The sequence below is a fragment of the Lacerta agilis genome, chromosome 11 (genome assembly GCF_009819535.1).
Source record: "Lacerta agilis isolate rLacAgi1 chromosome 11, rLacAgi1.pri, whole genome shotgun sequence".
NCBI classification, from domain to species: Eukaryota; Metazoa; Chordata; class Lepidosauria; order Squamata; family Lacertidae; genus Lacerta; species Lacerta agilis.
The window spans coordinates 17023232-17036683 of NC_046322.1; the positions used below are offsets into that span (position 1 = coordinate 17023232).

Here is a 13452-nt window from a genome sequence, read left to right on the forward strand (position 1 = left end):
CTCTGTAAAGTTTATAGTTTTGGTGGGCTCCATAATATTATAACAGTTACAGAAATGAGTCTGCCACTTGTGTTCCGCTTTGTTTCATTTTTTTTATGATAAAATAACACAAAAAACAGGAATGTAAATACTTTCATCAGATTTTTTCATGAGTTTTCCTTCAGGTTGAATTTTGCCTTGCATCATCCGGTTGGACTATTACCTATTTACAATGCAAATTATCCAGTAAATTAACAAGGTGTTTGGCTGTTGGTCAGGTTTACGGCAGTCAAAACTGCTAACAATGAGGAAAAACACCCTTTCTGCCTTTGTTTGCATGACAAATTGATGGTTTCATAGGAGCCTTTGAAGAGTACCTAGCTACATCTGGAAATTTCTTGAGTAAATATAAGATGAAAGGCATCCAAATAGACAGTATATTTTCCTCGCAAGCTCAAGGTAAAGTTTCCATATCCACAAGTATCCCACACTTCTTTTTCCAGAGGTATGTGTGCCAGACCTCTGCTACAGAACCTGAAAAATTGCATACAGCATGCCAGAAGCAAATATTAACATTTTCCCCCTGCATACATCTGGTCCGGCCTCTGCTTCCTAGCCTGAAAATAATGCCATATGATCATCCTATGCTCCTCCCTCTGGCTAAGATTAAAAAGGACACTGTTCTATTTCTAAATGCATTCTCTCTTATATAATAAACAGTTTACACTAAGGTGCTATCCAACTGTTTGTATTAGCTAATACAGTGACAAGAGGCAGTACCAAAGCTTGAGCTGTCGCCTCGTAACAAAAATAACTCAGTCAGACCTCTTTAAGCACTATCTGAGAGCAGTGCAGGTTTCCCCTTGTTTTCAGCTACAAATAACCTCCCTTGGGAAAGAAAGCAATGTTTATACTTCTCTGTGTCCAGTTCATACATGGAGAGGGGAGGGAGAATGATATTTTGGCTTTTTAGCCTTCCTCTTGTTTTGGATTTGAGAATAAAATGGATCGGGGGGGGGGGGAGGAAAGTGAGACACAGCTACCTTAGACCCACACCGGGGGAACCTGCCATAACCCAACCACTGAAGAAGATGGTTATTCATTTATCTTTCCCAAACTGACAACATAACTCATTGTGTGCTTCGTGTCCTTGGGTGATAGATTTGTGCAGGTGGTGTCCATCTTGTTCCATCACTGCAATGATCTCTGTTTTTGCAGCAGAGCTTCCCCCTCCCCTGCTCTCCCCTCATTCTGTTCTGGGGATTCCCCCAATCCATTGGAGGATTTTGGGTGGGAGTGCGGGGCATACACAGGGATTGGAAGGGGGAGTTTCTTGCACAAGTGAAAATCCTTGCACCGATGGAATGAGCTAGTTCCGTTCCCAGCCGTCACGCGTGTCAGCAGAGCATGGATATGCATGCCCCGCCCCATTCTGCCGTCTTCCTGGTCCTATAAGAGCCGCACATCAGCAATCACACATCAGTTGGACGTGCCTAAAATGGCCATTGCCTGTATAGCACTGAGCCCAGTGAGCAGAGAGGTCTTGTGTTCTTAGGACTCTTGGTGAGAGAGAGCGGATTGCAGACAGAAACCTGACCTGCTAAGTCCTACATCTTTTTAAGGCATTGGCGGCTCAACCATGCAAGCAAATTGGGCAAGCACTTGGGGTGTCAAAATTCCAGGGGTGCCTGCTTCAGCTTTACCTATATGTCTTAGAGAGAGCACTGTGCATTTGTGCGCAGAGGCTGCTTGGCAGCTCATCCGCTAAGCCATCTGCCTTGCATTCCAGGAGATGCGACTTGAGATACAGCTGCTCCACACTGGACACATTTGCAAAGGAAGGCAGTGAAGGTGATTAGCATTATCAGTGGAAATAAGACAAATAAGATTTGGCTCACCTCTTGATCTTGAATGGGCTTTTGTTATCCTACTCTGTGTGTAGTATTTGCTTAAGGCACAGGTAGGTAGCCGTGTTGGTCTGCCATAGTCAGAACAAGATAAAAAATTAAAAATCCTTCCAGTAGCACCTTAGAGACCAACTAAGTTTGTTCTTGGTATGAGCTTTCATGTGCATGCACACTTCACACGAAAGCTCATACCAAGAACAAACTTAGTTGGTCTCTAAGGTGCTACTGGAAGGATTTTTAATTTTTTATTTTGTTTTGCTTAAGGCAATGATGGCCAAACTTTGCCCTCCAGCTGTTTTTTGGACTACAACTCCCATCATCCCTAGCTAACAGGACCAGTGCTCAGGGATGATGGGAATTTTAGTCCCAAAACAGCTGCAGGGCCAAGTTTGGCCATCACTGGCTTAAAGTAACAAAAAGCTGTGGGTTAGCCCTGCTTTGAGAGGGCCCACCATAGAGTATAAGAACATAGGCTGATGTGATTCTAGGAGAATACACAGAGCGTGACAGTGTTCAACACCAACCCAAACAGAGGCATGTTTGTAAAATAGCATATAAATAAAGTAACTCAGACCTCTGCTACATAGAAACTCAAGAACTGGGAATAATGACTTTGGCATTTGGACTGTTGATAACAGTTTTAGGTTCACACTTTTTGTTTTTTCACACAATAACGAGAAACATTCCCTGAGAGCTGAGGTGGAATGTACAGTATCATTTCCAGATTTTGCTGCAAACGGTGGCCTATAAAAATTGATGTTTCAAAATAACAGCTCTAAACAGATTTTGATGAAGTTGTTGGGCTTGTATTTTGTTTTAATGAGTTTTTAAAACATATAATAGTAGTAGTAGTAGTAATAATAATAATAATAATAATAATAATAATAATAATAATAATAATTTTATACCCTGCCCTTCCCGATCCAAAAACCGGGCTCAGGGCGGCTAACAACAAATATAAGACAATGATTAAAACAACTTAAAAACAGCATAAAAAACAAACATCAGTTGGATCACCAGGGCTAACTGGCCGAGTTAGTCTTGCTAGGCCAGAAGGGAGACCAGGGAGGAATTTTAATATGGGGACCCAGAAGGGTTTCTTCAGAAAAAAGGGAAGGGGGAAACGAATAGGGGATCAGGCTAGATTGAAGGCCAGGCAGAATAACTCTGTCTTACAGGCCCTGCGGCCCTAGTCTCGTGAGACAGAGCATTTCACCAGGTCGGAGCCAACACTGAAAAAGCCCTTCCCCTTGTGGAGGAAAATCTGGCTTCTTTCGGGCCCGGGACCCTTAAGCTAATGTTATTTGTGGACCTTAAGGTCCTCTGTGGGGCATACCAGGAGAGGCGGTCCTGTAAATACGAGGGTCCTAAGCCGCATAAGGCTTTAAAGGTCAGAACCAGCACCTTGAACCTGACCCAGTACTCCACTGGGAGCCAGTGCAGCTGGTAAAGCACTGGATGAATATGCTCCCATGGCAAGGTCCCCATGAGGAGCCTCGCTGCAGCGTTCTGCACCCGCTGGAGTTTCTGGGACAGTTTCAAAAGCAGCCCCGTGTAGAGCGAGTTACAGTAGTCAAGCCTGGAGGTGACCGTCGTGTGGATCACTGTGGTCAGGTCAGGGCGGGAAAGGTCCCTACCTTTCCCCTGACCAACTGCTTGATATGGCGCAGATGGAGAAATGTCGCCTTAACTGTTGCTGTAACCTGCGCCTCCATGGAAAGGGAGGCATCTAGGATTACACCCAAACTCTTAACGGAAGGCGCTGGGACCAATTGAGCCCCCGCAAGAGAAGGGAGTTGGTCTGCCCGCCATATACCATACCGACCCAGCCAGAGGACCTATGTCTTTGAAGGATTTAATTTCAGTTGGCTCCCGCGAAGCCATCCAGCCACAGCCTCCAAGCATCTGGTCAGCGTGTCCGGGGCCGAGTCAGGGTGGCCGTCCATTAGCAGATAGAACTGGGTGTCATCAGCATAATGGTGACAACCCAATATATTTTAGTTGTGTGCCTCAGATTATTTGAACTTTTATAATTTAGATTAGCGGGTATTTAACCCCAAAGCAAGCAAATTAGAGAATTCAGCTTAGTGCTACAAGAAGAGAAAATGACATGACTTGATTTGTCTATTTCCTGAATATTGATTTACAGCAGGGACAAGGAGCCTATGTCTCTCCATATGCTGTTGCACAGCAACTCCCATCATCCCTGACTAGTGGCCATGCTGGCTGGGGTTGATGGGAGTTGTAGTTCCAATCTGGAGAGCCACAGGTTCCCCATCCCAGATTTGCAACATCCGTCTGTTCATTTGCTAGTTCCCATTTTGTGGGGAAGTGGAAGAGACCACAAGGTGTTTTATCAGCTGAGAGGCAATGAGCTTCTTGGCTGAGTGGGACTTTGAGTCCAGTAGTTTTAACTAATACACTACACCGGCTGTCAGTATGATGATTAATGCTATGTATGATTTTATATACAATGTGATATTATATGATGACATCTGAGGTTTTTTTATATTGTAAACTTTTTCCAAAATAATCTTTTGAAAACAGTGGTGTCCTAGAACCTATAATTAAGGATCTTTGCAGAGAAATAATTGTTTTTGCTATAAAATGAATTATTTCTGAATGCTCATATTCTAGTTACTCGTCAGACTACAGTAGCAGAAACAAAACTCTTCCTTGTGTAACTATGCCTTCATGTGCCCCCCTTTTGCTAAATATAACAAAGCAGAAAAATGGGGAAGCATTTCTCCCCACGATGTAGCTACTACATGAAGCTTGCTTTTCAGCAGATGTTGATTCTAGCCAGAGAGGTGGAAGGGACAGAGTGTTTTCCAGCTGTCTTTTATTTAACATATGACTTGTAGTGATGCTACGCAGACTGAAACCAGATACACTCACGGAATAACTCTTTCTAGAAGCAAGTTATTCTTTTCCTTAGATACAGTTGAATTTAGTAGTGTTGATAATCCATGTATGTATAGCCCATGTATACTTAAATGCAGCATGGACTTAGTCTCAGGACATTAGGCCCCTAATTCACCAAGGCTGGCAGACATAGGAGCCAGGTCCTTGGTCCAGCAGGAAGAAAGGAAGAATGTGAAACTGATTGGAGAACTGAGCTGTAGATGAAGCCAGGAGTGGGGAACCTCACTAATGTGGCCGTCTAGACTTCTCTACCTGGCTCTCGGAACTCTTTCAAGGCCACGCCCCCTCTTCCCAGGCCACACCCCTTACTGGCATGGCTTTCCATCTTCCTTGAGTGTTTTGGCCTGGCTAGAATATGTCCTTGAACTCTGCTAATGCCTCTTGCTGGTCTGGATGGAGGCCAGAGAAGGACCTGTGAGTTTGTGTAGAAACTAATTTACTGTAAAAGGTAAAAATTACATTAATCGCCCCACCTATTTTTGCCTGTGGCCACACCCACCACTGGCATGTGGCCTTCAGAAGATTGTCCCACCCTGCCTTAAGCCTAAGGGAGGCCTCCTCATAAACAGCAAGCCAGCCGAACTCGTAAAGGGAGCAGAAATAACTGTATTTTGCTGCCAAGTAGAAATGAGAATCTAACCATTTCTTCACTCTATGGATTTTGATTCAGTGGAGCAGATTCTCCTCATCACTGGATAGGACAAGGAAGGCAATGGACTTGCCAAATTTGCTGCATGTAGTATGTGTTAAGATAATCTGAACTTGCCCAGTGGCGCAATGCCCATGAGAAGCATTTTATATAAAGTATTTAAACCACAGTATATCATAGGACTGGATTTCCATAATAATGGCCAAGCAAAAGGTTAAACTGGGGATTTAAAGCATAATTTAGAGAGGGAATGGTGAGAACTTGCTACTTTTATGTGTGCGGACATTTTTCATGTAGAGTGCAAAAATAAAGGAAGGCCAGTTGAACACTTTCCAGAAACTCTATTTTTTATTAATGATATTTATTGTTTCATGTTGGCCAATTAGCATTATCATTTTTTAGAGATATAGACGCTTTACAAGACATCCAAATATTTTACATAGGATTTCATTTTTTTTTAACTGCACAGATGATATTTCACACGGCTGCTTGGAGAACATTTCCCCAGAAAATAGTTTTGGCTGCTTAACTATCAGTAGTCAGCCATTTTTTTTATATACCAGTATATGAATTTGCAAATATTGCAAACTGATGGACTTTTTGAGGCAGTAATATATTTTCTCTTGTCTCTTTTACAGATAACTTGCTTCTCAGCTGGTGATTTTCTATATCAGGGTAGTCAACATGAGGTTCTCCAGATGTTCCTTGACTACAGTGCCCATCACCCCTGACTATTGACCATTCTAGCAGTGTCCGATGGGAGTTGTAGTCAAGCAACATATTGAGGGCACCACATTGACTACCTCTGCTCTGTACCTTCAGTTGTTGTATTATCCCATTTGATATGTTTGCTAGAATACGTATATGTTAATCTAAGTTATGTCATACAAAAAGTTACGCGAGTTTTCCCTTTTCCTGTTTGCATTTCACATTAAACCATAGTTAACAAACTGGTTTAATGAAATTGCTGTGAACCATTGTTTCCCAAACTTAGAATGAATGTGAACCCCTTTTGATAATTTAATCTTACCATTGTATCCCTTCTCAGTTGAATAAAATTTGGGAGTAAATAATACTGTTTTATCTAGGCAAGAGCAAATTCTGCCCTCTAGCCTTTGAAACCTTTCCGCATACCCGGAGGTACACGTACCACGCTTTGGGAATCACTGCTGTGAACACTAAACTATGGCTCAATGTGAATGCTGGTGCATGCTGGTCAACATCTCAGGCACTTCACTCCTCCTCTGCTGCTCTGCTGGGGCACAACACAGCCAGGCTCAGCATTTGGAGAGACACAAGCCAGGAGACTGGATTTGGACAGACTGCTAAGTCAGACCATGGCATGTTCCTGGCAACTGCAGGAGTAGGGGAGGAGCGGTGAAGCACCCACAACCTCGGCAGCTGTATTTTCACATTAAAACAGGAGTGCAGAAACTTTTCAACCTGGTGGGCTGGGATCTGGATGCCCTACCCCTGGCAGACCACTTTGACTGATGGGCAGATCACACAAGCCATTTTTCCTTTGCATTGCAGCTTGCATTCAAGCTGCTCTGGAAAAAAAATAATCCCTGCTTATTCTAGTGTGGCTTAGAGTCACTGCCAGACAGCTGGTTGGCACTGTCCTCAAGCTCTGCTTTTGGCAGATATGGACTACACCCAGGGGTCAGCAACCTTTTTCAGCCATGGTCCACTCCACCGTCCCTCAGACCTTGTGGTGGGCCAGACTATATTTGGGGGGGGGGGGTATGAATGAATTCCTATGCCCCACAAATAACCCAGAGATGCATTTTAAATAAAAGGATACATTCTACTCATGTAAAAACATGCTGATTCCCGTACCATCCGTGGGCCGGATTGAGAAGGCGATTGGGCCGCATCCGGCCCCCGGGCCTTAGGTTGCCTACCCCTGGACTACACTCTGCATATCCTCATAGGATTGGGAACTGCCAAGAGATACCAATCCAGTGGTACCTGCATTTGATACAAAATTTAAATACAGTGGTACCTCGGTTTATGAACTTAATCTGTTCCGGAAGTCCGTTCTTAAACCAAAACCGTTCTTAAAACGAGGCGTGCTTTCCCTAATGAGGTCTTCCACCGCCAGTGCCCTTCCACCGTTCTGATTCTGTTCTTAAACCGAGGTAAAGTTCTCATTTCCAGTTTTGTGGTGTTTGTAAACCAAATCATTCTTAAACCGGACTGTTCATAAACCGAGGTACCACTGTGGTGCCAGAAACAAGCCCTGCTTACCGAGTAACAATGGGGAACACGTGTTTAGGCTCCCGTTATTCCTTTGCAGCTTCACACAATGATAACTAATGACAAGCATTCATTTTTATTTATTGTATTTCTATCCCACACAGTGCAGCCTATATGGGCCTGTCTCAAGTTCTCCCAGCAGCATATGAGATAATTTGGGCTTCCATGTGGCCAAGATGTTAAACCATGGTTTGAAGTTAACTGAAAGTTGTGACATATGTTAACCATGGTTTTCCAGTTTAGATAAGATGGGAAACTACAGTTAATGGAAGACTTTTTAAGTTTGCTTGCTCCCACTGCGAAGGAAGCATGTGCAGCCAAAAAACTTAACAAGAATAAGCCAAGATATGATCATCTTAACTCTCTTAATAACTCAATTTAAGTGTTTGGGATTACTCTTAGATAAAAATTCAGAGACCTTTCTAAATGAGAGGTCTAGTAAAAATGAGTTTGTAAATGAATAGTTCACCTTTTAATTAGTATGAGACTTATTGTTTGAAATATATTTTAGTACTGCTTAGGAGACCATAATTTTTCAAGACAAAGGAAGTATTCCCAATGTTGCATACTGCTGAAGCCAAATGGCATTCAGACTCAAAAATATTTGTTCTAAATCTTTAACCCAGGCTTTTTGGCAGGTCTTGGTTTGGCATGTGAATTTTTCCCATCTTTTGCTGCTTTCAAGATACATCCAAAAAGACAGATGATATATTTTGTCATCTTAAATCTTACAAACCTGGTGTAGGAAGGATGAGAATGCTGTCTCTTGATTTTTTTAAAGTGTTTTTGTATCTTAGTCATGCATACTCACCTTTAACTCACATAAAAGGGAGTGATATCCGGGTATTAATATCACTTGGTTGCATTACTTTTTTCTGGGCTGTAAAGCTAAATGATTGGAAATGTTACAACTTCTTCCCGCTCCAAATAGACATAAAAGTACATAAAAGGTGTTGGACAAGTATTGATGGACATCAGCTGTAGCTCTGCTCACCCGTCTCACCCAAGATTTTTAAATTGCTTGGCTGTTGTTGTTTTTTTAATCCAGCAAATGCAATAAAGGGCATTTGATGTTCTGAAGGAACCAGGTGTGTACTGTCTAAAAGTAGCAAAGCTTTTTAATATTTTATTTTCTTCACAAACAGGTGCATACCAAGTTCCACTGCAGGCAGGCACATGCTCCAGGCAGTGACACTTCATGCTTGACATTTTCCTATGATGGTACAGTTCTTGCCAGTCGGGGAGGTAAGTGACCATATTTCCTTCCATGTGTGCTGCTGCATACAAATGAGGCTGAAGTTTGTGCTTAACTCATGCAGCAGAACTTGGTGCTTCTTGCAGTTTTTGGTGGGATCTTGTTCACCATTTGTTATTCATTTGTCTTTTCCCCCTGGGCCCGGTCCTCACAACTATCAAGAGGGAGAGCACAAGGCCAGTACTCCATCTCCTCAATCTTATCACTGTTTGCATGCTAAGAAAGGGCAGGTAACGGTGCAAAAACAGCAAAGTGGTGGTGGTGGTGGAGGTCCAGGGGGTCATCAGTGAGACCTCTACAGTTATGTGGCCCTTGTTGTTCAGTCGTGTCCAACTCTTCATGACCCCATGGACCAGAACATGCCAGGCACGCCTATCTTTCACTGCCTCCCGCAGTTTGGCCAAATTCATGCTAGTCGCTTCGAGAACACTATTCAACCATCTCATCCTCTGTTGTCCCCTTCTCCTTGTGCCCTCCATCTTTCCCAACATTAGGGTCTTTTCTAGGGAGTCTTCTCTTCTCATGAGGTGGCCAAAGTACTGGAGCCTCAACTTCAGGATCTGTCCTTCCAGCGAGCACTCAGGGCTGATTTCTTTAAGGATGGATGTTTGATCTTTTTGCAGTCCATGGGACTCTCAAGAGTCTCCTCCAACACCATAATTCAAAACCATCAATTCTTCGGCGACCAGCCTTCTTTATGGTCCAGCTCTCACTTCCATACATTACTACTGGGAAAACCATAGCTTTGTGGCCCTTAACAGGTACCAAAGCAAGCTGATGTTGGTCCTGGCAGAACTACATGTTACCAGAAGCACAGGGTACAACCAAAACAAAAGACCCATGTTCAGTTCCTCCTTCCCCACGCTTGCAAGTACTTGAACTTGAAATTCATGTCCAGATGTCATTATGATGAACCTTTTCCCAGCAGCACTGGTGTTGTCTGGTGTCAGGACGTGAGCAAAGTTTAACTATTTGTTACGGAGTGAGGTATGGCAGACCACACCAGGCTGCCATTATCATCAGCAACCCCGTGTCTCTGATTACACACACTTCAGTTGTGCAACAGTGTAGAACAGTAAGACGTGCTCATAATTCATCTTGAAGGTAGGTAGCGTGTGCCGAATTAATTTACTTTCGTGGATGTCCTGTCAAATTTTACATTTATAGTTTCTAAAGAACTGTGACTGTTTTATTTCACCTCTGTTGATTCCCGCCCCCCTCCAAACCCCCACGCTGCAATCCCCAACCACCCCCAGAATGTCATATGTAACCAGGTGGCTGTTCATAAATAAATTAGGATCTAACCCAGATGTTATGCTTTGATCTAAAATCATTTTGAAATTGGGTGTTTAGTGTGCAAGTTCCAAAGCTGCTTTAAAAAGCATGGTGTCTCAGATAGGTAAGCATAATTGTAGTCATTTTTAATACGTGCTAAATAAAAAGAGAGAGAGCATTTGCGCTTTTGGTAATGTAAGTATTGCTCTGGACCTTTACCAGCAAAAGCAGATGTGTATTCAGCAGTCAGTCTTAGATTAGTGCACCTGCCCAAATGCAAGGGATCAAAGAGGAGATCATGTTTGGGGGGAATAGGAACTTGCAGTGAAACCCTGATTATATTCCTTGGTCTGCGATGCAGTTTGCCTGTCGGATATGAGAGAACTGAGACATGGCTCAGCTGCAGACACAAGGGAGAAGGAACAACAGAAGAATTGCTTATGAATGTTCCCAGTTTCATTACCATTGAGAGTAAGCTTGTAACTTGACAGAAATGCAAGAAAGTGATGTTTAAAGATCCACTTCTGACCCTGAAAATAGGTCTTAGAAAGCATCTTTGGATAAGTTTTTTTCTTGCAGTAATAAAAGATAATAAAAGTAATGAATGAGTAGATTGATCATAAAAGCGAGGCTGGATTAATTGTGAGGTGTCCTATCTTCCTGCTGACATGATAGAAATTTACAAAGTTTACACGTCTTGTCGCTTTACATTAAAAGTATCCTGGCTGGTAGTTTTTACTATTTATTAATTTAGAGTGTTTGTATCCCACTCTTCTGCCAAAATGGCTCCCGGAGTGGTTTACATGCGATCAACAAAGTATATAGTTTGATGTGATGCAGAACAAAGAAGCTTTTCCTAACATATTTGTTAAACGTTAGTAACAGCCGTCCCATAAGTCCTCCAGAGAGACGATTGTGTCAAGGTTTATTCCGTCAAGGCCAAAGAAGCCTTGATTGCAGTTTGTTACTCTGAGAAGCATATTTGAACAGTTGCCAGATAGACTGTTGTTCTGCAAACATTTTTTAAAGCTGAATTACTTAGCTTTTATGTTGCAATGTGGGATGTAGTTAGAAATCGTAACCTGAATTGCTATTAGGCTTGTATCTTAAGACATAAGTTACATGTTGTTATTCTGTCATACTCAGATAGTGACCTAAACTTAGTTGCTTGGACTTCCGGCGGCGACGCAATCGCCGGGTGGTCGAGGGCTGCTTCGGGTCCGAAGCGCCCTGTCCATCCCGGGGGTCAGGAGCCCCGCTACCGCAAAGCGGGGCTCCGGTTGGGGTGCGGGAAGAGCGTCCCGCACCCTGGGCTCCCCGGCAGCGCCCGCGGAGGCTCCGAACCCTTCCCTCGCTCCCCCTGTAAAGGGGGAGTGGGGGTGAAGGGACAACCGGAGCCGGGCTTCGGGGACATGCCCCAACCGGGATGCAAATGCGGCGACAGAGCCCGCGGTGAGCGTCTAAGTTCTACCTGTGAAGAATGGAGCTAAAGGAACCCGGTGGTCGTGAGTAAAGAATTTGAGTAGAAATCGTGCTTTTGGGACGATCCGGGGGGAAGGAGAAGGGCAGCCTGCCTCCCTCCCTTTGAGCTCAAGAATCTAACCAATTTGAGTGATTACTGCTACAGAACTGGTTACAATGTATTTAAAATCGACACATGAGACTGGCAAACTTTTCTTTCGGGAAGTTAACTAGAGGAAAATATCTCCATTTAAAGTTGCGGTATTTGCGCTCCAGCTCAGGAAAATGGCGACGAACAAAGAGGGGAGTAGAAATATGACACCCACTTCCTCCTCCTCTGCCAGTATGTTGGGTTTCGTCCTTGAACTGGTATTGAACTCTGGACTAACGGATGAACAGAGACTCACTGCCTTGAAGGTGGAACTGCTTTGTAGAAAAGTCAAAGTCTTGTGTGGGGGTCTGAAATGGAACCAATTGCCCACAGAGGAGGCTTTTAAAACTTTTGACATTTTGGAAGAATGCCTTGCCAAGGAGCTGAGAGGGTTGATGCAAAGTTGGAGAGAAATGAGTGAGCTACTTCGGAGAAGAAATTCGCTTTCTGGGGGAGGCAGCCCCAAGGCGACGTCAAGATTTCTTATATCCAGTCCCCGAGGTGTGAGCTCGGGGGCCAGGGACAGAGAATTAAGGTATTTACAAGAAGAAAAGAAATGTTACAAAGAACCGAAGAAGCTGAGAGATGATGAGATGGATACCTCTGATCTCGTGGCAAGGAGAGATTTGGACTGTGCCTGGATCTGTGGACGTTTGGAGAGGGAAGCTACATGGAAGTTTAGTGCTGAAGCCACCAGGAGAAGAATAATGGACAGAGGGGTTGTGGGGTGAAGCATTAAGTAAAATTTAAGGTAGCCTGATATGGTAAACTGAAATCGGAGGGTGAATACTGTCAACAATTTTCTGTTACATTTTTTATTTGAACATGAAAGGAGATATTTCAAGTTATCATGTTATTAGCAGCAATCTTAAGGATAGAAGAGATAGATTTGATCGAATGAGTTGTGAAGATCTGTGAGGGGGAGTATAAGTAAAGTGAATTTAAGTGGATTAAGTTTATGGATTAAGAGGATTGAGATCAAGATGTAGATTAAGATAAGAAATCGATAAGAATAAATGAAGAAGAATTATGACGAGGTATTATTATGATGATGTATTTTTAGTAAAATGTTGAAGATATAATTGATTGTAATTATACAACTGAATTTAATTTCTTTTTTCTTTTTTAGGAGAAATGGTTATAAAATAGATTAAGGATATAAACTCGAAGGTGAAAAGGCAGGGGAAGTCAATAGTCAAGATATGGAAATAGAATTTTTTTTTTTTTTCTAGAAAGATGCAATAAGAAAACTTGACATTGTTTGTATTTGTTTTATTTGTTTTGCATTTGTTTAATTGTAGGTGTGGGTGTGGGTATATGTTGTTATAGAAAAATGCCAATAAATTCTTATTAAAAAAAAAAAAACTTAGTTGCTTGGTCAGTAAGAGGATTTGTCATGCCCTTGCCTCGCATGTAGAACCTTTCTTCCTTAGTCTGCATTCCCCCACCCCTCTCATGGGCTCTGGGATCTCAGAATCAATATTTGTTCCACGAACCGCCATATCAGGACAAGTTCTGAGGGCACTGTAGGGCCTCTCCTAGTAAGAAAACCTGACTAGAGCAATGACACAGTTGTCCTAAGTAAAGGAAC

At 42.9% G+C, this 13452-nt stretch overlaps 1 protein-coding gene across 1 annotated transcript in view; it reads left to right on the top strand.

Annotated features, from left to right (window-relative positions):
- The window catches only part of WDR70 (WD repeat domain 70), a 109241-nt gene that overhangs the window by 69687 nt on the left and 26102 nt on the right, over positions 1 to 13452 (top strand). The window contains exon 11 of the mRNA XM_033164137.1: positions 8865 to 8964. Within this exon, the coding sequence (XP_033020028.1) occupies positions 8865 to 8964 (100 nt within the window). The remainder of the gene's footprint in view (positions 1 to 8864; positions 8965 to 13452) is intronic.